The sequence below is a fragment of the Brachyistius frenatus genome, unplaced genomic scaffold (assembly GCF_029030835.1).
Source record: "Brachyistius frenatus isolate BFR_SWC_R1_liver_20210118 unplaced genomic scaffold, ASM2903083v1 Contig_53, whole genome shotgun sequence".
Lineage (NCBI taxonomy): Eukaryota > Metazoa > Chordata > Actinopteri > Embiotocidae > Brachyistius > Brachyistius frenatus.
This window is the reverse complement of record NW_027210652.1, coordinates 882,970-906,808: the sequence shown is the minus strand read 5'-3', so window position 1 is coordinate 906,808 and position 23,839 is coordinate 882,970. Positions and strand designations below refer to the sequence as shown.

At 41.5% G+C, this 23,839-nt stretch overlaps 1 protein-coding gene across 2 annotated transcripts; it reads right to left on the bottom strand.

Annotated features, from left to right (window-relative positions):
* Positions 1–15,318: 15,318 nt before the first annotated feature.
* On the bottom strand, positions 15,319–23,399 carry cpz (carboxypeptidase Z). Of its 2 annotated transcripts, none has more exons than XM_069704886.1 (13): positions 23,180–23,399; positions 22,690–22,722; positions 21,757–21,808; positions 21,255–21,577; positions 20,950–21,165; positions 19,882–20,117; positions 18,311–18,472; positions 18,057–18,215; positions 17,833–17,968; positions 17,600–17,739; positions 17,309–17,408; positions 16,296–16,441; positions 15,319–16,184 (listed from the first exon to the last, which is right to left on the bottom strand). In XM_069704886.1, the coding sequence occupies exons 1-13, from the start codon at positions 23,271–23,273 to the stop codon at positions 15,981–15,983; spliced, it is 2,001 nt and encodes a 666-aa protein (XP_069560987.1). In that variant the 5' UTR covers positions 23,274–23,399; the 3' UTR covers positions 15,319–15,980. The 2 variants fall into 2 exon arrangements, with proteins under 2 accessions (XP_069560987.1, XP_069560988.1); XM_069704887.1 differs by having other exon boundaries at positions 19,921–20,117.
* Positions 23,400–23,839: the final 440 nt, after the last annotated feature.

The window sequence follows — 23,839 nt, the reverse complement described above, 5'->3', positions numbered from 1 at the left end:
GGACCCTTGGAAGCATGTGGTTATACGTTCTGACAGCCCAGCAGCCTGATTAAGCCCCCTGTTTGCTAACGCTAATGCTAAGCTAATATTAGCTTTGTTCTCAGCCTAAAGGTGTCTTTTTCAATAGCTGCCAGGCTAAGCTATGATAGGCTGAGCTAAAGCTATGCTAATTTCCTCTATAGTGCACCTATGTATTTCCTATCCAAATGACTTAACTCGGTGTGAGAGATTCATCATCATGTAATAAGCTCAATGCACTGAGCTAACAGTGGATCACTTTGGTCTAATACAAGATTAAGCAAGGTCATATGCAGAGGATTTGGCTTTAACTAGTTTGGAGGCTCAAGGGAACGAGCCTGGAAAGAGTGAAGTGGAGGGATACGAGCTTAATGTTATTGCTTGCCTTCGGGACTAAAACTCCTTAACCGAATGAAAGAGCTGAATTGTTTCGCAGTTTCAGAACATAAATAGGTAGCCTTGGTCTTAAATTCAGGATTCAAGCCTTTAATACCGGCAATATTGTTATTTCCAGTCCAGTTCAGTCCTTAAAGCCTATTTGGTCACTTGTGCAAACTTACTAAGCCAACATAAAGTACTGAGTAGTAAGTTCAGGGTCTTTTTTTGGTTTTACGAGCAGAGGATGTCATCGGCCACTGATTGTGTAGTTTATCCTGTTGTCCTGATTACAGGAGACGATGAAAGGCTTTTATCGTTTTTCTACAGACAACATTGGAGACATACAAACTCAACTAAAACAATTTTTCACATGACTTCATCATCATCAAGTCCACAGGACTAAATACAGACTAAGTTCTTAGTAGAGGGTCTGGATATCATTGCCCCAGCTCTTAATCATCAACAGTTCTTGTCTTCCTTGATGCGTCCCAGATTATTTTAAGACTGCTTGTGTCTTGCAACTTTAAAAAAAAAAAAAAAAAAAAAAAAAAACATGGCTCTGGTCCATCTAAGTTTTATCCAAAGGCAACAGGACTTCTTTTAGTTTGTCGAGGACATTTTGCCTCTCATCGAAAGGGCCTCTTCAGTTCTGAACGTCAAGAAACTAAAATATAAACCAGTTGCTTTTGGATCAAATTTTGATTGATGAAGAACCTTCACTGTTAAAAGTCAGAGAGTTATCAAGGGTATCTCAATTTAGGCTGAATGTTCAGTACTGGTTCCACTTTTGAGGCGATGGATCATCGTATTAATATTGACAGGTTAAAAACACATGGCTCGGTATCTGGACTGCCCTCCAGTGGTTATCCTCATATCCTTCAGGCCATATTATCAAACATGATATTTGCTTTTCCTGCTACGCAGACGACACTCAGCTGCACTTGTCCTGCAAATCTTTTGACTAAACTCAAATATCGGCCTGTCTGGTTTAGACTCGAGTTTAAAATTTTACTCCTTTTTAACCAACTAGACAATTCTCTGCTTTATTTTAAATCAGCACTCAATATTTACCGTTGTTCTGTTGCTTTCTGTTAATTATTGTTATGTTTATTTCATTGGTTCTTTAATGTGTTTACTTTTATTCATTAGCTTTTTTTTTTTAACTGTATAATTGGTCATTTTACTTGTTGAGTTAGTCGAATTGGGTTGAACTTGATTGTTTTGCAGTTCTCTTCTATTGTTCTTGATCGTGAACAGTATTTTTAAAAAGTGTTAAATAACTAAAGTCATTGTTATATTGTTTAATTTAGAGGTGCAGCTCAAGAAAATGATTTTTTTGAAAATGCCGAAACATTTTTTGGTAGAACATTTTTGTGATTCTTTCATAAATTTCACTGAGCTGACTACATGCACACATTGACGTAGATCTGGATCCATATACAAATTAAAAGATCGTAAGTATTTTGTAATGTTACAATAGTATTGCACCTGTTTGCAGTTTTTAATAAACTCCCACATGTCATCATGTCAGCTCATTTTAAGCTCTAAATAGGTAATAGTCAATTATTTCTTGCCATTCTTGGCATGATGTCAATCTCATTATTAGTGTCACAACAAATGTCATTTAAATCTTCCCAATTAACAAAAACATAGCTACCTAAAGAAAATCATATTTTCTTATTAAAGAGAAACACAGTTTGCAAAAAAAAACTCTATATTAAACTTGCCACTGTCTACGTTTCCTCGCTTTAAAAATGATCCTGTCCTAAAAACCCGTTACCCATGAGCGCCTCAAGTGCTTGGTGGTTTTAACATCAATTAAAATCCCAGCACCACTTGCTGAGCTGCACTGTGCACTGTCACATCGTGTTGTGTGATCTCGCAGGGTGATGAGCTGTGACAAAAAGCTCAATAGCGTTTCTCTGGAACACACAGATGCAAGAAAAACACACTCCCTTCCCTCCTCTTGCTGCATGCTAACATGCAAATGTGTCCCTAACAGACACCCATTAGAATAAATGGGCTTGTGTGCCCACAGATTTAAACTGCAGATTCACACATGCCTGCACGAGCAAACACAACAAGCAGATAATAGGATTTGGCCAAGAAATCAAATAGAAAGTGTCATTAAATGGAATGAGGGAAGGAGAGAGAGACACTTGTGTGAGAGAAATCAACCATCATCATCTCCATTCGTACGGGTTCTCTGCTTCAGTCTCCCTGTCCTAACACATTGCCCCGTAAACAAACTGAGGCCGACGGCTCAACTCGGTGCCACCACGTGTTATCCCAGAGTGTCTGCTTATGCCTCTCTGGCTCTAATCAGCTCTGACAAACCAAATATCTCCGAAGAGTTCACGCCACTTGGCCTGACTTGTCAGTTGACTTCGAACTACACAGCAAGTTGTTCAGCTTTAAGGTCAGTTGCTTTCCCAACAGTCACATGACACTGAAGTGAATTCATAATAACAGCGAATTTAAGGAAAAGAAATCGGTCTGTCCTGTACCATGACAAATGAAGAAAAATATTCAATCTCATAAAAAAATTTTTAAAAAAAGCCTATAAAAATGACATATGCTATTTGCTGCTAAAAGTTTCCCTACACTCAAGGTGCAAAACCCATTTTGGTCAGTGCTACTTTTGGATGTTTGACCTTCATTGTACACAATGATGCATGTTCAGATTTTGACTCTGGAATGGCTGTTTTCTAATTCTGCTGAAAGAGCAAAGCTTCTCAGAGCGTACCTAAAATCTGTTGTGTACCTGTCAGCAGGATTTGTGACATCAAACTGGAAGGGAGGCCAGTGCGGGTCCAATTTTGTAACTTGGACACACAATGAGACGGGACTTTCTATGATGTACGAGACATCTTGAATCCAATGGTTTGACTTTTGAAAAGGGAAAAATATTTGCTTTTTCATGCATGCTGGATTCTTCAATGACCACCGAGGCATAGATGTCATTTGAGGGATTTCTTATGAGGTAAAAGACTGTTATATATTTCCTACAAACCTGGATGAGGAAATGCAACGGCTTAAGATCCACAGTGGTGTAATAAAATGGTTTAAGATAACCATGTTGTGTTTTTTTTTTTTTGTTTTTTTTAACTCATCTTTTTGACATGTTTTGACGGTCATACACACACATGTTTAATTGTCTAATGTGAACTACATGGTGCTGCTCTGATTTAATCGTTTTCTTTTATAAGTGTAACAAAGCTTATATTAATATAAAAAGTAGCTGGCATCATCATCAACATCGCTACCATAGCTATTTGTGTGTGTTCAGTGATGCTGACTGTGTGCGCTCACTGGTGCGTTCACATACTCTTGCATGACAGCTAAAGTAGCTCCGTCTAACGGCACTGATGTTTCCTGCCATTTGCCTTCGGGGCTTTTCCTCATTCTCTCTCTTCCTCGCTGACTTTTAAAGTGTTCTTGTGTTTTTTTTTTTTCTCCCCGAGGAAATATGACCAACAAAGCTTGGCTTTAGAGAGAGCGAGGCCAGTGATCTTAGTGTCTGTTTAGTGAGTTATCGCGGCCTTGCCAAAGTCTTTCGCCAGTTTACACGTCATTCAATAAAACTCTGGTTGAAGCGAGTGCAGGTGAGGTAGGGGTGTAAATTTTGCTGTCCTGAACTCCTTTTTACAAAAATCATGCAACTTGAACTACAGATTAGACGATTAATGAACAGATATGTGATTGACGTAGCCGTAAAAAACAAAACAAAAATGAAATAGTCACATTTCCATGTAAATACTTGTGGTTTAACCACTTATTCATATTTGCTGTAAACTCATATTCCCCAATTGCAAAGAGCTGATGGACCAAAGGTCACAATGGCTTTCCATAGTAAACATTTGCAGACCTTTTAGTTTCTATTCTAGACAATTAGTCTAGTCAACAGATTAAGTAGACTAACTATCAACATTTTAGAGTCTGGTTGATACCAATAACTGTTTATATAATATAGAAGCTATACAGTTACCAGGGTCAATTAGGAAGTACTTCTTTTTTTTTGGAAGTGACCTACTTGCGTGGCAGTATCGTGGCTCAGTGGCAGTGGAAGCGCTCAACAAGAAGAATCGTGGTTTATTTCCTGCCCCTAATCTGTCTATATGCGTGACAATGCATAGCTTGTCATGGCTCGTATAGCTTTCACACAAAATTTTACTAATATACGAGTCAGGTGGATTGAAGACAATGATCTGTTAAAGTGATCAGGTACAGTTTCTTTGGTTGTATTCCAGTCGTATTAATGACTAAATTGGTGTTTAATTTGCCAAATGAGTGCGAGTGAGTTTCAGTGTCAGGTGCTTTTTTTGTGTTTTTCCATGTGGTGTTGTTCTTCATCACTGAGCACATGAAGGCTTGCTGTTTGGTAGCCATGTATAATAATACCAATATTGCATGGTCTACTTCTCAACATTGCATAAGGAATAAGATGGGAGATGGACTTGAGCTGTAGCAGTGAGGGAAGGAACATCAAAGGCCTCGGGGTAACAACCACTTAATTCAACTGCATTTTACTTCACTACTTCCCACAAAACCTAAAAGGACCGGAGGTTGAGGAAAACATGAGGAAGATAAAAAAAAAACAGTTTTACCTGAATGGATGCAAAGGACAGTTCAGGGCACTCCCTACAAGAACACATACAAAAGACTTCTCTGAGTGATGTGCACTGAATGGGCTAAAAAAAAAAAAAAAAAAAATTTAAATGCTTGTTTGAAGTTTTGACATTTATGTTGAATGACATTTCAACTTTAGCATTTGACTTCGTCACCCCGATTTAACATCAGACAGTGAGTCAGACATATTTAAAATCATGCCTTGAGTGAATCGTTTGACTGCCCATCCATGAACAATTTTTTTTTTTAGAAGTCTCTAAGGATTGTGAAGTGAATAATCCCATTAGATGCGTAAACAGCCAAACAATTTGATCTCAATATGTCTTCTGAATGTACCAAAAAAATGTCCCTCTGATTTGGAACGCACTGAAGCACATAATAATCGCATTGTCCTTTCACCTTTTTTTCTCCTCAGTCATTAGTTTTGCTCACTTCCACCCTGAATCATAATGACTAATACAAAAACTACAGCTTTCCATGGGTTTGCATCCTCCGCTTTTATATTTGTCTCAGTGGTCACATGGCTTTAGGGCATTTTACTGAGAGACAAACAGCTCGAGTCGGAGTAGTTATAGAAAACTATAACGGTGTGCGTGTTCATGTGCTGCACGTTCAGTTATTTGAGCCCACGTAAGTTGAATGTCGGGGTATCTTCTGTGCACCATCCTACAGCAGTTAAAGGCCGGACCGCGTGCTGAGAGTGGAGCTTGTTTGTCGTCAACAGTTCAGACCAGGACCTCGGGTTGGTTGAGTCGAGCCCATGAGCCCTTAAAGCTCCACTAATGAACGTTTTAGTTTTAGTTTTTAAATAATGGAAAAGGTTCAAATGATTTCTTTTAGTGTGAAAGGGGTCACTCAGGTTGTTGTTTCGGGTCGCAGATGTCTGCTTGGAGGCAACTTCAGCTCTGATTAACCAACGCTGCATCATACCTATCCAGCACCAAACAGCAGATACAATTAGCAATGGGATGCTGAACAGAGCGGGGCATGGGCTGAAGTAATTTATTATTTTTTTTATGAACCCACATAGACCCACGTCTTACGTCAAACTACCTGTGAAATGAGGTTCTTGCAACACGTACATTAACCGTTACTTCGGCGGATATTCGTCATCAAAGCAACGAAAACATCTCAGTTGGAAAAAAAACACTGCGCCTCCAAAGTGTTCTCAGAAGAGCGCCTGCCGTTTTTAACTGGGAAGGGAGACTCTGTTTATAAGATTACGTATAATAAGTAAATATTTGAGTACTTTTCATTGGGCAGAATGAAAAAGCGACTAATCTAATAAAAAAATCTAATTAAAAAAAAACACTGCCTACAAGAATAATGAAACTATCACACTCATATTGTGTCTATTTGAAAGTAACAGGTCAGAAACCAGCACATCAGCTTTTCCTCACGTCGTAGTTTCCAACATTGTTCGAGCTATCTTTCTGTGAGAAGCTGTCGACACAAGTTGCCCGAGGAAATCGACGTAATCACACACAAATGGGGCATAGCTGTGTCAAATTTCACACGTATTGTTGCTGCTTACAGCTACCCTGCCCCGACCTCTGACCCCTCGGAAACCAGACACGGGCTGTTGTGATACAATTCTATGGCAACCGCACTCCGACCAAATGAAAAGCAGATACGGTCTTTTAACAAATCACTGGCAATGAAATTCAAGTTCAAGACAAACCCAAATGCAGGAACACAGAGTTCTCTGTTTAGGAACTGAGTACGTAATACTGCCGTTGTGACACTCACTAAAATTTTATGATAAATGTATATAACTGAAAAACATCCATAAAGCTGAAGACTCGATCTCAAAACTCCCCAAAAGAAAACCACAGCTAATATGGGAACGGTTTGTGAAAGCAGTCAAAGGGATTCTCTCCTACTTCCTTCCTCTGACAGCTGTGTGCTGAATGAAGAGAAACCACAACAAATAAAGAGAAGAACAACGGGGTAAACAAACTGAGCGCCGGTGAAACTGCCACTTGTTAACAGAGCGTAAGCTGGCAAATTAGTTTTGGGGTCAGACCCTGACTCTGGTCTATTGTCTGCCGTGACACCAGTTCGTCATGCCTCTGTGGAAAAAATCAAATAAAACAATAGCAGCGTAACGGGAAAGATCAGTCGGTGTTTTAGTAAATCCTCGTGATGGCCATTGTAGGAGTCACGGATGGGTAGCCATGGGAGTGTTTAGTAAAGGAAGTGACTCAGAGATCTCCAACTGAGCGCTGCTCACACAAGGTCTCGGTTATCACACTTAAATAGACAGTAAATCGAAACTAAAAAAAAAAATCCTAAATAATGAGAAAAATTGGATACATGGAAAGTTTCTATGCCCTTTGGATATTTATATCAATACAATCATTATTAGAAAAAGGTTTTTGTCTTACTATCTTATTTCTTTTGACATCTCACGATACATTAATCAAGGGAATGAACTGGAAAAAACACTGAAAGAAAATAACATTGACAGCATAAAGCATATTTATACAATACTGGTTGCCAGCTGCAAACTGAAGTCTTAACTGGGTTTGGAATCATTTATGGTTGAACAGGGACGTCTGTTGAATTCTTAAATTGAGCTGTACAGCAAGTCTGCAGTTTCTCTTTCCGGTGTCCTCGCGCACACACACACACACACACACACACACACACACACACACACACACACACACACACACACACACACACACACACACACACACACACACACACACACACAGACAGACAGACAGACAGACAGACACACACACACAGACAGACACACACACACACACACACACACACACACGACACACACACACACGCACACACACACACACGACACACACACACACACACACACACACACACACACACACACACACACACACACACACACACACACACACTCTACTGTTCCTCTGCCCTGACTGTGTGCACGTCCAGTGGCAGGCCCGAGTCTGTAATTGCTGCCTCTGTGGCATGGACCGACAGGCGGACTGGGGATTGGAGATGACACGCACCCATTATTAGAGGACCAAGTGCTGTTTTTGCAATTACTGAGGGTTTGGCTGAGCGCACTGAATCAGACTCTGGGATTCTCTATTCAGAAGCCATTTCAGCTCCAACTGGCTGCACGGCTTCTGTTGGTCCCGGCCTGAGCAGCGTTGGGCCGGGCCTCTGCATGAGCCTGCAAAACTGTTCTGATGGGGGTTTAGGAGAAAACAAATAGGTAAACCATGTCTCCACCAAATCAAGCCCTCCTACAACTTTTGCAAGCTCGCACCCAACTAGCAAAGGCAGGCAGGATAAACAAAGTGATTCTAGAGATCGTCTGCAGGTTTTAGAGATGAGTGCGGTCAGCCTGGAGGACATCTCCACCAGCTTCATCATGTTTTTAAGGTGCAACTGAAAGCATCACGAACACAGCGACGCAAGAGCCGCTTCACTCTGACAGCGCTGAAGCTACAACACCTACAAAATCATCCTGTAAATATCTTCTGCACAGATAATAACTTTAATGTATAACCCTACTTTGTGAATTGTAAACATTTCAATTCTGTATATGTGGGTATGTTAATGCATTCAGATCATTTGCAGTGTATTTTTAGAGTCTACAACTCTAACTGCCATTCACAGAAACTCCGAGATAATGAATGTGGCTGAAACAAGATTCTTATGTCTGACTTGTGTTGCAACTAAACACGGTTAAATGAAAAGATCGATACCTCTCTCATCTGTCCGCTATACATAAAGCTGCATTGAAGAGACCGTTTGCTTTAAGTAAACAGTAAACGGCTCAGCCTGCCTGTCTGAAGGTAAAACAAATCTGCTTACGGGCGCCTCTAAAGCCCACTGATCAACATGTTAAATCTCATTGGTTTAATCAGTTTGAAAAGTGCACTTTAAACCGGTTTATGTGCCAAACTATTCCCTGGCTAAAAATAAATAAAGTGACTTTCAGGGGGTCACTGCCTACTTTACAGGGACAACAAAGCGTTGCTGCTTCAGGCCAAGAATCAGTCTGCGCCTGTTTTTATGCGACTCTCCCACACTTGTCTTCTTTTGAACTACTCTCTTACTTGAAAATGAAAAAAACGAAAGCGTGTATAGATCTCAGTATTCACTAATCTACTTCACAGCACTTGCTTCTCTTTCTTTTAGAGCAATGACCTTGTCTGCTGCATGTATTAGTTGATATACCAAACTAACGGATGCAAGGATTTTCTTTAACACTTAAAACGAAAAGAATTTCTTCAAGGCATCACAAAAACTACACAAGAACACGCACCGATCAGCACAGATAGCCCGAACAATCTGCACACATACTGTCCAGCTGTGTATTCTCAGGTAGAGGAGTTCCCAGGAAGTCTAGACATACATATTAGTTCTGCCCAGCAGGTCAGTGAGACAGGGGGGCTGACGAGGAGCCAGCCAGCCGCTGAGGCATGAGGAGAGTTTGAACCTAGCTCGGTCTATACGGCCCGGTGCTGGGGCTGAGGTTGTGGTTGTTGTGCCGGCAGCCAGTGGCTGCTGCGTACCTGCAATCTCCCTGACGTTAATGCAACATGGCAGCCCCGAGGGCAGAGCCCATACAACTTTCTCAGCCCTCTCAGAGTAATTGGTGACCCCTGAACCTGCTCTTCGTATAAAGGGAGGAACGAGAGGGTAAAGGAGAGACAGGAGGGAGGAGGGGGGAGACAGGACAACGGATAGTCAACAGAGACACTGGAAAAGGGGAGACAAGGTCATAAAGAAGAAAGGAGGAGAGGAGCCAGGAGGAAAGAAAAATCAAGAAGACGTGAGCTGGGAGGAAAAGGTTAATCTGTTTTACTGTGGATAGTTTGAAAGTTCAACAAAGACAGAAAAGTCTGCAGCCCGGTTGTGTATGTGTGTATTTATTGGAGGCCAACGGGAGACCAATCACCTCCCGTTCTCAACTGCAAAGAAACATTTACTTTTTTTTTTATAGTTGTTTATAAGTAAAATTGTCACAGTGCAAACCTGCGCCGTGTAGAGAGGGAGCACATCGGACACGACACAAAAAAAGTAATATCATATTTCATCAAGCCGGCAAACTAAAAATATTGTCCTCATTGTGCATAAAGCGAAGTTATCATTGCATCTACGTTACGTTAGCATTGTGCGTTTTAGCATGTTACTCAGACAAAGAATGTGTGTTGGTCATTTCAGTATCTATACAGACAAAGGAAGACCACAACAAAAATAATATTCACTGTGAACTATTTGATGATTAAATGAACCGTCAATTGTTTTTCCTGAAAAATGGGAGTTTGACGGAAACGCGCATCGTAACGTTCAGCAAAGACCGAGTAGCAAAAGTCTGCCCGCGAAATCGTGTCCTCGTGAACCTGATGACTGCGGACAGCTGCCTCGCTGGTTTTAAACAAACCAACAACACAGATAACGATGAGAGAAGAAGAGCCGGTTATTCACCTGAAGTCACAACCGTCCCGAAGACTGCAGCAGGTGCACGTAACTGGATCTGTACATAACTACTCACATTTCAGCTTTCAGAACTACACGCCTCCGTTTCCATGATGGAGACACTTCAGACATCGTGTCAAAAACAATTCATTCAAAATATCGCAGAACTGTTTGTTAGGTGGCATCATGCCGATAAGCCACGGTTGTATACGAGTAGCATACTAATTAATTTGATTAGAGGACAGGTTTAGCTCAATTTTAGGTGAAAAACAACAACAACAACAACAACAAAATAAGATGATGTGATTCTACAGTAAAAAAGAAAAAGATGAATTAGATCAACAGAACAGCACAAAATCAACTGGTTCCTTCTTCAACTTGCAGCACAGCCATGTTGCTCTGTAATGTTCGTGTCCTTGTGTTTATAAAGCTGCCCATTTCCACCCAAGGTGCTCTATGTTCCTCGTCTCTATCTTTATCGTTGAGGCAGTACATATTAGTCTGTTCCACTGAGTTCATCGCTCCGGCCCTGTCTGTGTGGGTTTTTCTGTGCAGTATGAATCCATTTGTCTCCACTGACGGAAAATAATTGCAAAGCAAACAAATCATCTCTGCCACATTGAGCAGGCCTCTACTCCTGGGGCATAGCAGCTAGATAGCTACGGGAATGAAAGACAGACCGACGTGGAGAGGAACGGAGAGGGAGAAAAGAAATAAAATAAAGTGTGGGGGGGGAGGGGAGGGGGGGAGATAGAGAAAATTTAGAGCAAAGTGGTTTCGCATTTGCATTATATATGCAGAGTGTTAAAAAGTGTTATGTTAGAGAAACTGATGCAGTCAGATTGAAAGTGACTACATGGGGCAGTGAAAGAGAGAGAGGGGGCGAGACATCGGTGGAAGTCTGCCAGATGGAAACTCACTCCAGGAACATAAGGAGACATGTGGGAACACCGCCTTGGAAAAAAAAGATAATTATAGCATGATTCAAAAATGGCTTTTTTTAAAAACGAAAAAACCTACAAACGCAATGTAACTGTTCACTTTGTTCTGACTATAATCTGAGCGGCGGGGTTCAACGATACGGCAAAAAAAAAAAAAAGAAGAGCTCGGAAAATATATTCTCCCATAATGTATTCATCTAAGAAAAGTGATATATTCAGTGGGTAGACCTCCACAAAAACCGCATGCTCACGAGGTTGCTATTAGGATGAATGTTTCTTTTGCTGCAGTGTTAAAACTGACATTCAAGAATGACAAATAGAAAAAAAGATTTATATTAGAAGAGAATTTCTCCTGTGAATGTTGTGAGAAAGTAGAAATAGAGGATGTTTTTAAAGGCAACAACAGCGATCCTTTACATGAAAGAAGAAAACAAGAACAAAATATCTGAATCCACTGCTGTACCAGTGTATCGTCTTTTTTTTTTTTTTTTTTTTTTAGTAAGACGATGACGTCACCTCGACAACCACAGGTTGTTTAAAACTATTACGTAGCATCAATCTAAATGTGACAACATATTCCTTTAAATAAAACTTGTTCACACGGATGTTTACAAGCAGACAGCCAGTGAACCATCTAATGCTGATAACACCGACGTACCCGCACAGCTGACAGTTTACAGCCGGTGGTCTTACTCAACCTGTCTGAATTGACCAATCAAGCGTTACACATGCACCAGCGCCACAGAGAGTTCTGATTGGCTGATCTGGATTGAATAGAAAGCCAGCAGTATAAGCGGACACACGTGACGTAAATGTTTGATTGCATTTCTTAATTAAGGGACCGGTACTAAACTGTAGGGAAAGACAAGCAAGTGAAGCTCAGCTTTCAGATCTCGGAAGTACAATTAATTGCGTAACCTCCGATGGCACCCCCAAAAGAACAAACAGCTTCACTGTAAGAGACACGCAAGTTTCATTTTAAAGGTCTCATAGTCTATAATTTCAAACTACAGTTTTGAACACAAAGCCGAAAGTGACACGTAAATAGTGTAAAAGTGTCAAATCGCTTCGCCAACGGAGAAAAACTCACCCTGTATTTATGCAGTTTGGTTTTTTGCAAGTTTGTGATGTCACAAACTCATACCTACTGACCAATGTATTATGCGCAAGAAAACAACGAGCAGTCTTTCTATCGCGGAGCTGGAAAGTCACAAGACCGAAGAAAACCTGTGGTTAGTCTGGACCGGGCATTCGTCAACCAATCAGAGGAGAGGATCTTTGATATCAATGTGCCTTAAAGACACAGACACAAAAACAGCCTGTTGTTGCTAGAACTCCAGAGAGAAGCTTAAGAGAGATGTAAAGCTACATATAAACTACACCAGTACGTACACATGCCTTGTGTTACAGACTTTATAATCACTTCACCTCAGATTGAGACATTTCTGAACTGACATTTCTTGTTGCAGCCAACAAATACACAGATAATATATCTACAATAAGCTAAAGTGTAGCTTCGCTCTAATTATTGTAGCAGAGCTTTAGTCCAGTTTAAAATAGTTAAATGTGTAACATCTTCGGTTTCCAGTCATGACACATACTACATATTAGGAACATCGACTTCAACGTGAGACTTTTATGAACATTAATGAACGATTACTGCCGTGGCCCACATCATAGTGCTGAGCTGCATTAAGCTCATCATGATCATGAAACCTGCTGTGATGATAAGTGACCAGTCTGCAAGGTCAACAGGCACTTCAGCCTCCTTTTTAACTGCACGAAATGAATGATATAGACCGTCTGCACAATGTAGGCTCTTCTTCTATGGTGTGGCCAATTATGAGATAGATTTTGAACAGGAGTTGAGCCCTGCCTTAATACAGTTGCATACATTGGTTCACGTACAAGTCAGTTGGCTTTAGAAGCAGATTACAGATGGACTCGGAGGTTAGAAGGGGGTTGCACGCAATCTAGTCGCCAGCTGATTTTATTGAAAGCTTGCTGTGCATCCTCAGATCCAGCTGTGACAATTGGGGAAGCTGTAACATGCAGAGGGTGCAGACGGATTACGACCGACAGATGAATAAACAGACACAAAAGAAGAATGTAGATTAATTTCACGTCTGCTGTCACTATAATGCTATTTGTGATCATGGCGATACAGTATAAGCGCCGACATCTGAAGTATATTTATTCTGTATGAATGTTTGGGTTAACGGTGTCAGAATTTGTGTGCATGGATTCCCTCAGGTAGTTATTATCACCATGTTTTAACTAATAATATTGTCATTTAATCTGGTAGAGTATTGCTCCCATAGGACATTAAAGGGTCAGTCCATCCAAATTGGGAAAAATAATTTTATTTTACTTATTTATCCAGCCATGAAACATCAGTCTCAGAGATTTCTGAGAGAATAAAACTTAATCTGAGCATTTAAACAATTATTATCTCTTTTTCTTACCCTGGATAACAGGCACAAGGCTACAATTTCTAAGTGAAAAACATCATTTTTCCTAAACAAAGCTGGCATGCTTCATTTGTGTAAACAGTTGAGTTTCCAACATTTCACTATATTTGTCTCCTTATCTGCAGCATTAATACACAGAATAATATGTTGGTCAGTAAGTAAGTATTTCAGTAGAAGTACTACACAAACTCATAATTTTTCACATATAATCACAACACAAACATTCACAAAAATGCAAAGTGCAAAAAAACTTTCTTCACAGCATCACACAGGTGAAGCTAATGAAGAGTGCATTCAAATCCAGCTGTAGGACACTGCCCAGGTGTGCTGCAGCTCATTCACTGTCATGGCTCACATAATTTAACTGCCAAATACTCATCAAATTAGGATTTTCAGGTCGAGTGCAGTAGAGCTGGCTCTTCAAATAACTTTACATTACATTTCATTTATCTGACGCTTTTATCCAAAGCGACTTACAATAAGTTCATTTCAACCATGAGGGTACAAAACCAGAACAACAGGAATCAAGAAAATACAATTTCTTCAAGAAAGCCAAAGTGCTATCAGTAAGTGTCATTTTAAGTGCTACTTTACATGTGTTTTACACTAAAAAAACAAAAAATCCTGCTGGACTTTATTTGTACTGGTGTGACAGAAGCCTACCTTGACGTCAGCGGCTGAAGGGAAGTCACGTGTCTCCAAAAAAAAAAGCCAAAAAACTAGCATGATGCGTCAGGTTTATTTTATTTTTTATTTTTTATTACAAAATGTAATTCAGTAACTTTGCCAAATGTCGGTTCATCTTCTCCCCTTCGAGAGGTCGGTGTTAACGTATCACACGGCTACAAACATTTACCGCATTCAAACTTCCGGCCTGCGGAGCCCGTTAGACAAACAAACGCGGTCAGTTCGTGGAAATTACGGTGACGTCACTTCACGCACCTGTTTAACCGGTGACGGCGCAGGGATACAGCACGCGCGCCTGACCACTGCCCTGACACGTTTGTGTCATTCCGCAGGATAACCTTGAAAAATGGTTGCTATTTTTTTATTTTTTTTCTGAGGACGTCTGTGAACGGGAAGGACTTTTTTTTTATTTTTTTTTATTTGACATTTGATTGCAGACTGAAAAAAAATCGGAATAGAAAAAAATTTAAAAATAAACTTACTGACTGGGTGTGTAAATAATTAAATAAATGCATTAATAACGCAGACGCAGTTTACCTTATATCACTAATTAGACAACTCATCATTGACTTGAATAAAAATAGGGTACAATCTGTCATTCCCATAGACTGTATATAAAAGGGTCATTACTTGTTCTCTAGCGCCCTCTTTTGACAAAAAGCTAGAACTGCTTCTCAAGCGGAGGTGAAGAGATGTAAAGTAAAGACTTATTCTAAACTAAAAAACCAGATTGCGGAGTCAGTAAAACATATTTAGGACAAAAAAGGGTGCCACAAATATTACAATTTATTTCTCATGCTCGTGGAAAAATAAACAAAGCAAGAATTTCTTCAGTTCACAGATGGTAATCCAAGTTTAGCTGTGGATGCTCCATATGAAATGCTGTTTCTGGTCCAGAAGGTTCTATTAGTATCCTTGTATAATGCACAAGGGAATTATTTGTGATAAAAAAAATAAAATAGTATCCAACTAGATCTTTGGACAAATGTGTACAAGGATATTTTGTGCAGCTGACGTCACGTGTAAAAACATGTCATCTTTGGTCATAATACTCAGATAAGTGCATGCTACTTATTTTGACTGTGATCATCTTTGAAAGGCAGACACTTATAATATATTTTGTACGTGTGGTCCAGTATTTTCCAAGTGAACAGTTAAAAGTAGCTGCAAAGCAATATTGGCCAAAAACCTCACTCATAGCCCACATTTAAATGTGTTGCCCGGTGGGAAAAAAGCCGATTCACATCTTTCCAGGAAGCGATGAAATGTGTTTTGTGATTGATGATTTCAGTGTCGCAGCTCCTGCTAGATGCGTCTGAGAGCGCCAGTGGGACTGGACGTGGAGCCGTCCATCACCGGTCTCCCTGTGTAGCGGTACATCGCGATCTCCTTTTTTTTTTTTTTTTTTACACCCCCCGAAATGTTTTCTCTAGACATTTCGCAGCAGCCAATGTGGAGGTGAGATGCCAGACTGGGAGAAGTAGTTCCACCACCACGGCTTCTCCTCCCGCTCTATGCCTCCGCTGACAACATGTGGCTCGGTGTAGCGCTCGAACTGGTTGTAGGGGTCAAATCGATCCCATGTGTCGACCGTGGGGAAGAGGTGGTCGTCGATGTCGGGCTCCAGGGGAACCTGGATGCAGCATACGAGCAGAGGCGAGGAATTAATGAGCGCGCACGTCTAGGAGGTGAGATATTTCAAACATGTAGTCTATAGCGGGATTATGAAGACAAAGATCCGAACCTTCTCCAAGACAAAGTCCACACGACCGGCCTTGTTCATGCTGTGAGGCAGATGGACCCTCTTACTGACCCTGGAGTAACCCTTGGCTGTGGCTGTCAGGATGTGAGTGCCGGGGTTCAGCAGCCGCCAGTAGTCTCCGTCGTCAGCTGACAGGCAAGGAAGGAGGAAGAGGTTGAAGCAGAGAGTGAAGGAAGAGCTGGTAAAAGGAGAAAATTCACAAATGCTGTGTTCCAAATGGCAAACTTGTGTACTAACACTCACTATTTTGAGTGCAGAAGTGCGTTCACACTCTCAAGTACAGAAACATGACGAGCGCTACAAGTACCCGGATGATGCACTTAAAAACGCTCCAAAAAAAAGACGTGTGGAACTCTGGACACTTTTTTTTATTATTTTTTTGAAACTTTTATTACGTGCTGCAGTTGCCCTTGTAAAAGTATGTATGCACTGTTGCATGCAATATGTATACAATTGGGACGGACTACCTGGTCATAAAAATGAGAGCTTGAACTTTGACCCTCTTGGCCGTGTGTGTTGCGATCCGAAGCGCGACATTTAAAGTAAAAGAAAAAGGATGCGATTTGGAACGAGTACGCTTCTTTCTACGTTTTGCGGGCGGAGCATTAGCACCACCAACTAAACGGTCACCATCTTGGCTACGTACAGGAAGGGGCGGGACCACCGGAAAAAAAAAATCAAAGCCGCAGATACTTTGGCGGGTGATTTGTTCACATGCTGAGGTCATTTCCTGCCAGTGCAGAACGGCAGAGTGCGATTTGAGACAACGCTACTCTGTCCAAATCCCTGCACAACACCAGTAAGAGTCCGAACATGTAAGAGCCATATTTGTTAGTGTATTAAGGGGAGTATGTCATTTGGAAAACAGCAAAAATGCCTAATATCTACAGCACATTTTTGCAAACTATTCTTAAAAGTAGAAGGGGGGGGGGAAATCTAACTTTTCCCTATGGCACTACTCAAATGGAAAAAAAAACCTGCATTAATATATTTACCTGTGGTGACATCTTTCCTAATCCCCCTGATGGACACAGTTGCTCCTTTTATTCCATTTCCATCAACATCCTGAACTACTCCCTTTATTCCTCTGTGGACCTGAACAGAAAAAAGGAGCACAATGACAAAGCATTTGATTTCCGAGTAGTTTTGTCCTGGACAGACTCCTCACACCGCCTACATGCACTGAACACAGTTACTCTTATTGCAAACATTGTTTTTGTTGTTGTTGTTTTTTATCTCTTCTGTAGTTTTCTCCCCTGTTTATAGAAAAAAAGCAGGACACATACAGACTCGAGAAAACCGAGCAGAGCTTCCTTATTCCTCTTCCACTCCGGGTAAAGCTCGGCCTCTGAGGGGAATTTGTCGCAGCCGAGCTCCACGGTGATCTCCAGACAGTTAGTGTGCAAGTAGTTGAAGTCGGACATACCTGCAGGAGATGTGCAGGTATTTTGGAGAAGCAGAAAAAAATAGTGTATACATTTTGTGTGTGTGTGTGTGTGTGTTTTTAAAAGTATCTCACCACCAGCAAAACTGTACCACAGTGCCCCGTTGATGATGCCCCTTGTTCGGTAGAAGGAGGCCCCGCAGCGCTCCGTGTCGTTGTTCGACATGGTGGCGTGGGCGTCAGCGTAGGTTCGAGCCAGCTGCTTCAACACCTGAGCAGTGGAAGATCACGGGTGGATATTCAAAGACTCCTTATTAGCAGCAGTTAATTTGTTGAATGCCTAAATCCTCCCTCCCTACCTGTTCATCCGGAGTAGGTGAGAACATCCTCTCCTCGTGAAGGTGTCTGGAGAAGTCGAAGGGATAGGAGACCACCAGCTCCCCTCCGTGGAGGCTGGCGGACTGAACGAAAGGCAGCGACCTGATCCACTTCATCACCGCGTAGGTCTCTGGTGCCACCTAGAGGCCAAAAGGGAGGATTGGCTGGTTTAGGGATCCAAGGCTGAAATATCCACTGCGGGGAAATTCTCCATAAATAACGAAGATGTTTCTACCTTTCCGAACCAGTAGGCGTCGGGGATCGGGATGTGGTCGATGCGGTAGTGTCTGCTGCGCCGGTTCCGGTAGAAGACGGAGGTGAGGTCCGGAAAGTTGCGGTTCAGGTCAATATTCTGGGCGTTGGTGCGACCGTTGGTCCAACCGTTCAACAAGTGACCCTGAAATGTTCCGATTCAAACAACTGGGAGCATCAAAAGGTGTGAAGATGTTCAGATTCATGATGATGATGATGATGATGATGATGATGTGTAGGCATTAGTAGGAGCAGTGATTTATGTGGAGAAAATATTGGACAAAATGACATGAATATTAGTCAGGAATTTATAAAAGGAACAGGTTAGACCGCTACTGTTAATTCTATTGTTAACATGTTGACAAGACCATATATCCGCCATGAGAAAAAGTCACAAATGGAAGCTGAAACCAGGATTTCTGAATATCAGACTTGAGCAGAAAATGCAATCAAACAATAATTGTTTTCATCCAAATAATCAAAAAGGGATTTTCTGGGATAATACAAACTGTTATAAACATTCATGTATATGAGGTCATATACAGTACAAATATGGAAACAGTTTGAGTTTTAATTTTCTCTATAGAAACATGCAAGATATGAATGCATTCAAACAGGTTTGGCCAACATAATAAATCTGATCTGATTTATAGATTGGACATTATTAAGGACATTTTCATGAACGTTTCAGCCACAGTTCGTATGTACTGCGAGTATTTCAGGCGCAGTAGATTCGAGACTGCACATTACATATACGGTAAATAACGGTCCTTATTGTGGACTTCGTGATTTAACGTAAGCTTTCCCAAACTTCTATCAGTCCTGCAACATTCGACTGACACATTTGAGCGTGCACGTGATCATTTGGCAGTATAACATCCATGCAGAGTTGGTTAGAGGCACAATGGCAAATGTTGCAGCATTAGTGAGCACAACGGCTTTTTAACGAAAGGCTCGACCAATATTGGTGAAGTTAGTGATGATTAAAAGGTGCAAGTGCAGAAGTCTCACGTTCTCAGGTTTGTCAGAGTTTCTGTTTGGGTAAAATTCCAACAGTAAAATATACAGAAGGACAAACAGAGCTGAGAGACTTCTACAGTTGCAGGTAAAAAAAAATCCTTCATGCAGGGAACATGCAGTTCTTCCACTTCCAGCTTTGGTTTGCAAACTGAATTTTCAGGAGTTTGTCAGAATTAGACATTTTTACCTTGATTCTATTAGTTTAATTTAATTACCAGTGATCGTTGATTGGTGGATATCTTTTTCTGGGAGTGAGAGGACCTGTCCTGGACTAGTGACGTCCATTTAGACCGACAGGCAGGAGGTGGAAACCTTGAGCACTTTTCAAATAGCTTCAGCATTTACAAAACTCTCAACTACAACATTGTCCCAAAGTGGTGTCTCATTTAAAGCCATATTGCATTTACAGTCGTTAGCAGAGTACCCAATTCTTCCACCTCCACACCTGAAGCCGAGCAGACTGAACAGACAGCAGGTTGAGAACGGATAATGGCGGTTTGTCTTTTTTTTTTTTTTTCTGTTAACAATATTTACTTCCTGGTTGGTGTGCTCCGGGTCACCGTTATCCTCTACCTCTGAGGCGGCCAGCTCGTAGCCGTCGGGGTTCATGGAGGCCAGAAGGTGGATGCGAGTGGTGTTGATGATGGTCTGAATCCTCTGGTTCCCCAGGACGTACTCTGAACACAGGTACTGGGCCAGGTAGAGCAGCAGCTGGCGGCCCAGCACCTCGTTGCCGTGCATGTTGCCCACCAGCTTGATCTCCGGCTCCACTACGGTTCACGAGACAAAAGCAAAAACGTGACTCGAGCTGCATTTACGAAGTTTTTGGGCCGCTTCGTGATTGCGGAACGAGCTGTCAACACAATATTCCAATATATTCCCTTTAGAAACAGCTGCCTATTTGCACATTCAGCGGAAAAAGAGCAACATTAGCTCTCATTTGGCGATTCGTTATGCACTCAGCTCTCTGGACGTTACAGCTCATTGCTTTGGTTTCACGTCCCGGCTTTGGTTCATTCTCCAGCTCAGTACCACCTTAAAGCAGGTGGAGGTCACGTGATGAAGATTGTTTTACAAAAGTGCCGAAGGATGTCGGTTGGAGGTAGATTGATGGATCGAGACCAGGAAGTCCACCCAGTAAATCATGGTCTGAGTCTCCGAGAAGGCATCCATCCATCATCTATACCTGCTGTATCCTGAACAAGGATCCTACAGCGATCCCCGGAGCCTCGTCCAGCTGACAGACGGAAACAGACGAGCGTTCGCACTCTCATTCACACCAACCAGCAATTTACAAATCACCACTCGTGTCTCTGGGCAGTCGGAGGAAAACCCACTCAGGCACAGGGAGAACATGCAAACTGTACGCAGAAAGGCTCTCGACTGATACCGGGTGTCACTCTCATTAATGTTGTTTCCAGCAGGAAGTCGTTTTCAGCATAAAGAGCTGATCATGGAGTCAACGTCATGGAGCGTTCACTAGATGTGTAAATAAACAAACAGTCTGTTCATGGTTGTTTCGATTGTCGACAAGTGGCCAAAAGATGCCACATTATAAACTTTATTTTGATGATTATTATTATTTTACTCATCCTGACTCACATAGGTCATGCTGCCCGGGGTTGTTGGTGAACTCGATCACCAGCAGGTCCCGGCCCTCGGTGCTGCGTCCGATGCTGTAGATGTGGGAGATGTGGGAGCACTTGGCCGCCGTTCTCTTCAGTAAGCTGTACATCTGGGCGTTGGAGGTGTAGGTGAACTGGATGATGGTGCTCGGCTCCTCTGGAGAGAGGCTGGACAGGGCCTGCTCCTGTCTGGCTGAAGGAGGGACACCCGGATTTAGGGGAAAAGGAGGAAAAGGGTGTTGTTGTGTTTTTTACAGAGCATCCAAACAGGGTGACTGTTACCTTTCAGCCCTGCCAGCGGGTCGTAGCAGCCCTCCTGGTCGCTGGCAAAGAAGCGGTCACAGTCCAGGAAGTAGGGCCAGGCCATCTCGATGGCCTCGAAGGCGTGGGAGCAGTCCTTCCTCAGCTCCTCGCATGTGCTGCGGCACGGTTTGACCATCTTGTTATCCCGGCAGGGCGAGGCGAGCACGGAGCAGCCTACGAGGCGAATCTCAGGGGAGCACTCCCCGTTGAGCAGCCCGTGGATGACGCTCAGGAGGAGGTACTCCGCCCCCGACTCGGCGTCCACACGACTCCGGTGGCCAAGGATGTTGGGGAATATGGTCCTGAATATATGTGATGTTTAAATAAAGGCATTCAAACAAGAACTTCTAAAATAATTTAGGTGTAAAAGAATAATAATAAATAAAAAAAAACGCCTTAAAAGGACAGGACATGTGAAGTTAAAGGTTTTTAGATGCCACTGATTTTCTGGCTCCTGTCAGTACCAACCTCTCCGACCCACCTGGAGTATTCCATATCATTACAGTAGCCCAGGTTCAGCTCGGTGCACGTTGCTGTCAAGAGAAGACCAAAAAAAAAGAGAAGAAATCAAGAAAGCTGATAAGTTTAAAAGAAGATTCACAAAATAAATCTTTTTAAAATTCCAGGTCGGTATTCCGAACATTTTATTGCTGCTCATTTATATCCTGCTCACAGATCTTCTGTCTGTGTCACATCTTCAAGAGTAGTGAAGAGAAAAATGTCTTATCTCTCTGCCACACATGGATCTGATAATACAAAATCTATTAACTTGGGCTTTGTTTGTTTTTTCTTACATACTGCAGAGCTCCCACATGGTGTTGCCGCTGATATCTCGCTCATATGTGACCTGCTACTCACATTATTTAATGCTTTAAGGGAAAGCAATGAGAGATTGTTTGAAAAGAAAGAAACAGCTAAAACCTTTAATATGATCTATACAATAGAACTATAATGTAATATAATATACTATACTGTACTATACTACAGGCTACTATACTATACTATACCTCACATTTTACACTTTATTTTTTTGTATGTTTATATTGTACTATATGTGTGTGTGTGTGTGTGTGTGTGTGTGTATATATACTTATATATATATATATATATATATATATATATATATTCTAATTTTATTGTATTTGTATTTTTTTCTTTTTGTGTACGTATTTGTCCTCCCTGTATTCTTAAACTATTGTGACAACAAAAGTTCCTCACTTCAGGATTAATAAAGTCATATCTTATTTTATCTCATCTCATCTAATTTTATTATATCTTATCTTATCTTATCTTATCTTATCTTATCTTATCTTATCTTATCTTATCTTATCTTATCTTATCTTATCTTATCTTTTCTTATCATCCATTGCATGCACTTCATGTTGCACAGAGTGAAACTGAATCAGCCACATACGTTTTTCATCTTGTACGTTGTTGCTGCATCTTCCTGTGAGATAAATAAGACAAACAAAAAAAACTTTTAGAGAACTCCTGAAAACGTGTGGGACACAGATTAAACGCTAGGGGGCGACATCTTCAAAAGCAGGGTTTTTAGTGTGTTTACAGTAATCACTGTTTGTGACCAGGATGACAGTGTTAAATTTGCATCATGACGAAATCATACAAGTCTCTGTAAAATCGAAATACTGGGGAATATATGGATTTAAATGAAATAAACACCCGGTTTATTTAGCTGTTTTCAGTTACACGGATTTCAATTATAATCCGGTTTCTTTGGCCCTGGATTTAACTTTGTTGTTTTTAAAGATTAGAAGTATCCCCCGTAAATCATCCATACTGGCCACCGAAATAGGTCTATTTTCCGTTCTTTGTTCCATCTCCACAACGAGTCAGCCATGCATGGTTAGTTTTTGGGTACATTCACACGAGCTGAGTGTCCTTACCTAAAAACTCGTCCCCCGGATGACAAGTCTGCTGCGGAGCGCCGCGACAACTTCTCGACAAGGAGAGAAACAGCAGCAAAAGTCCCCAAAGCATGTTGTGTAGTGATTGCAAGCTGCTTGACAAACTAACTGCGCTGTGTGATGTGGCAGCGTCTGTGTTTGAAGCTGCTACTTTGCCGTTTCTTTGGGGCTGAATGATAATTACCACCCACGGCAGGGAGACCTCCTTCCTTTGTCTGCACGGAGCATCCCTGACCCGAAAAAAAAAAAAAAGCCAGGAGGAGTATGTCTCTCTGCTGCACCGATCATATTTCACTGCACGGAGTTGTGTGTGTGTGTGTGTGTGTGTGTGTGTGTGTGTGTGTGTGTGTGTGTGTGTGTGTGTGTGTGTGTGTGTGTGTGTGTGTGCGTGTGTGTGTGCGTGTGCGTGTGTGTGTGAGGGTGGGAGAGGGGGGTATGAAGAAGAAACGTGGCTCGTGGGAGTGAGAGAACTTTATTCTTTAACACAATAGGGCTGCTCACCAATTAAATGCAAGAATAGATTTTTTTTTTGCACCATTAGTGTCAGTTTTGATCTTCTCACTTTTGTATTCTTAAAATAAGAAGCTATTATCAGGACAGGGGGATTTATAGTGACTACTTTAAAAAAAAAATTTTTTT

Excerpts from the sequence above, each read along its gene's own strand:
- cpz (XM_069704886.1), bottom strand. The coding sequence starts at position 23,273 with ATGCTTTGGGGACTTTTGCTGCTGTTTCTCTCCTTGTCGAGAAGTTGT. Across the intron at positions 18,216-18,310 it reads ACGCCTACTGGTTCGGAAAG|GTGGCACCAGAGACCTACGC; the intron begins GTAGAAACATCT and ends TTTGGCCTCTAG. Across the intron at positions 17,740-17,832 it reads GTGGTACAGTTTTGCTGGTG|GTATGTCCGACTTCAACTAC; the intron begins GTGAGATACTTT and ends CATCTCCTGCAG.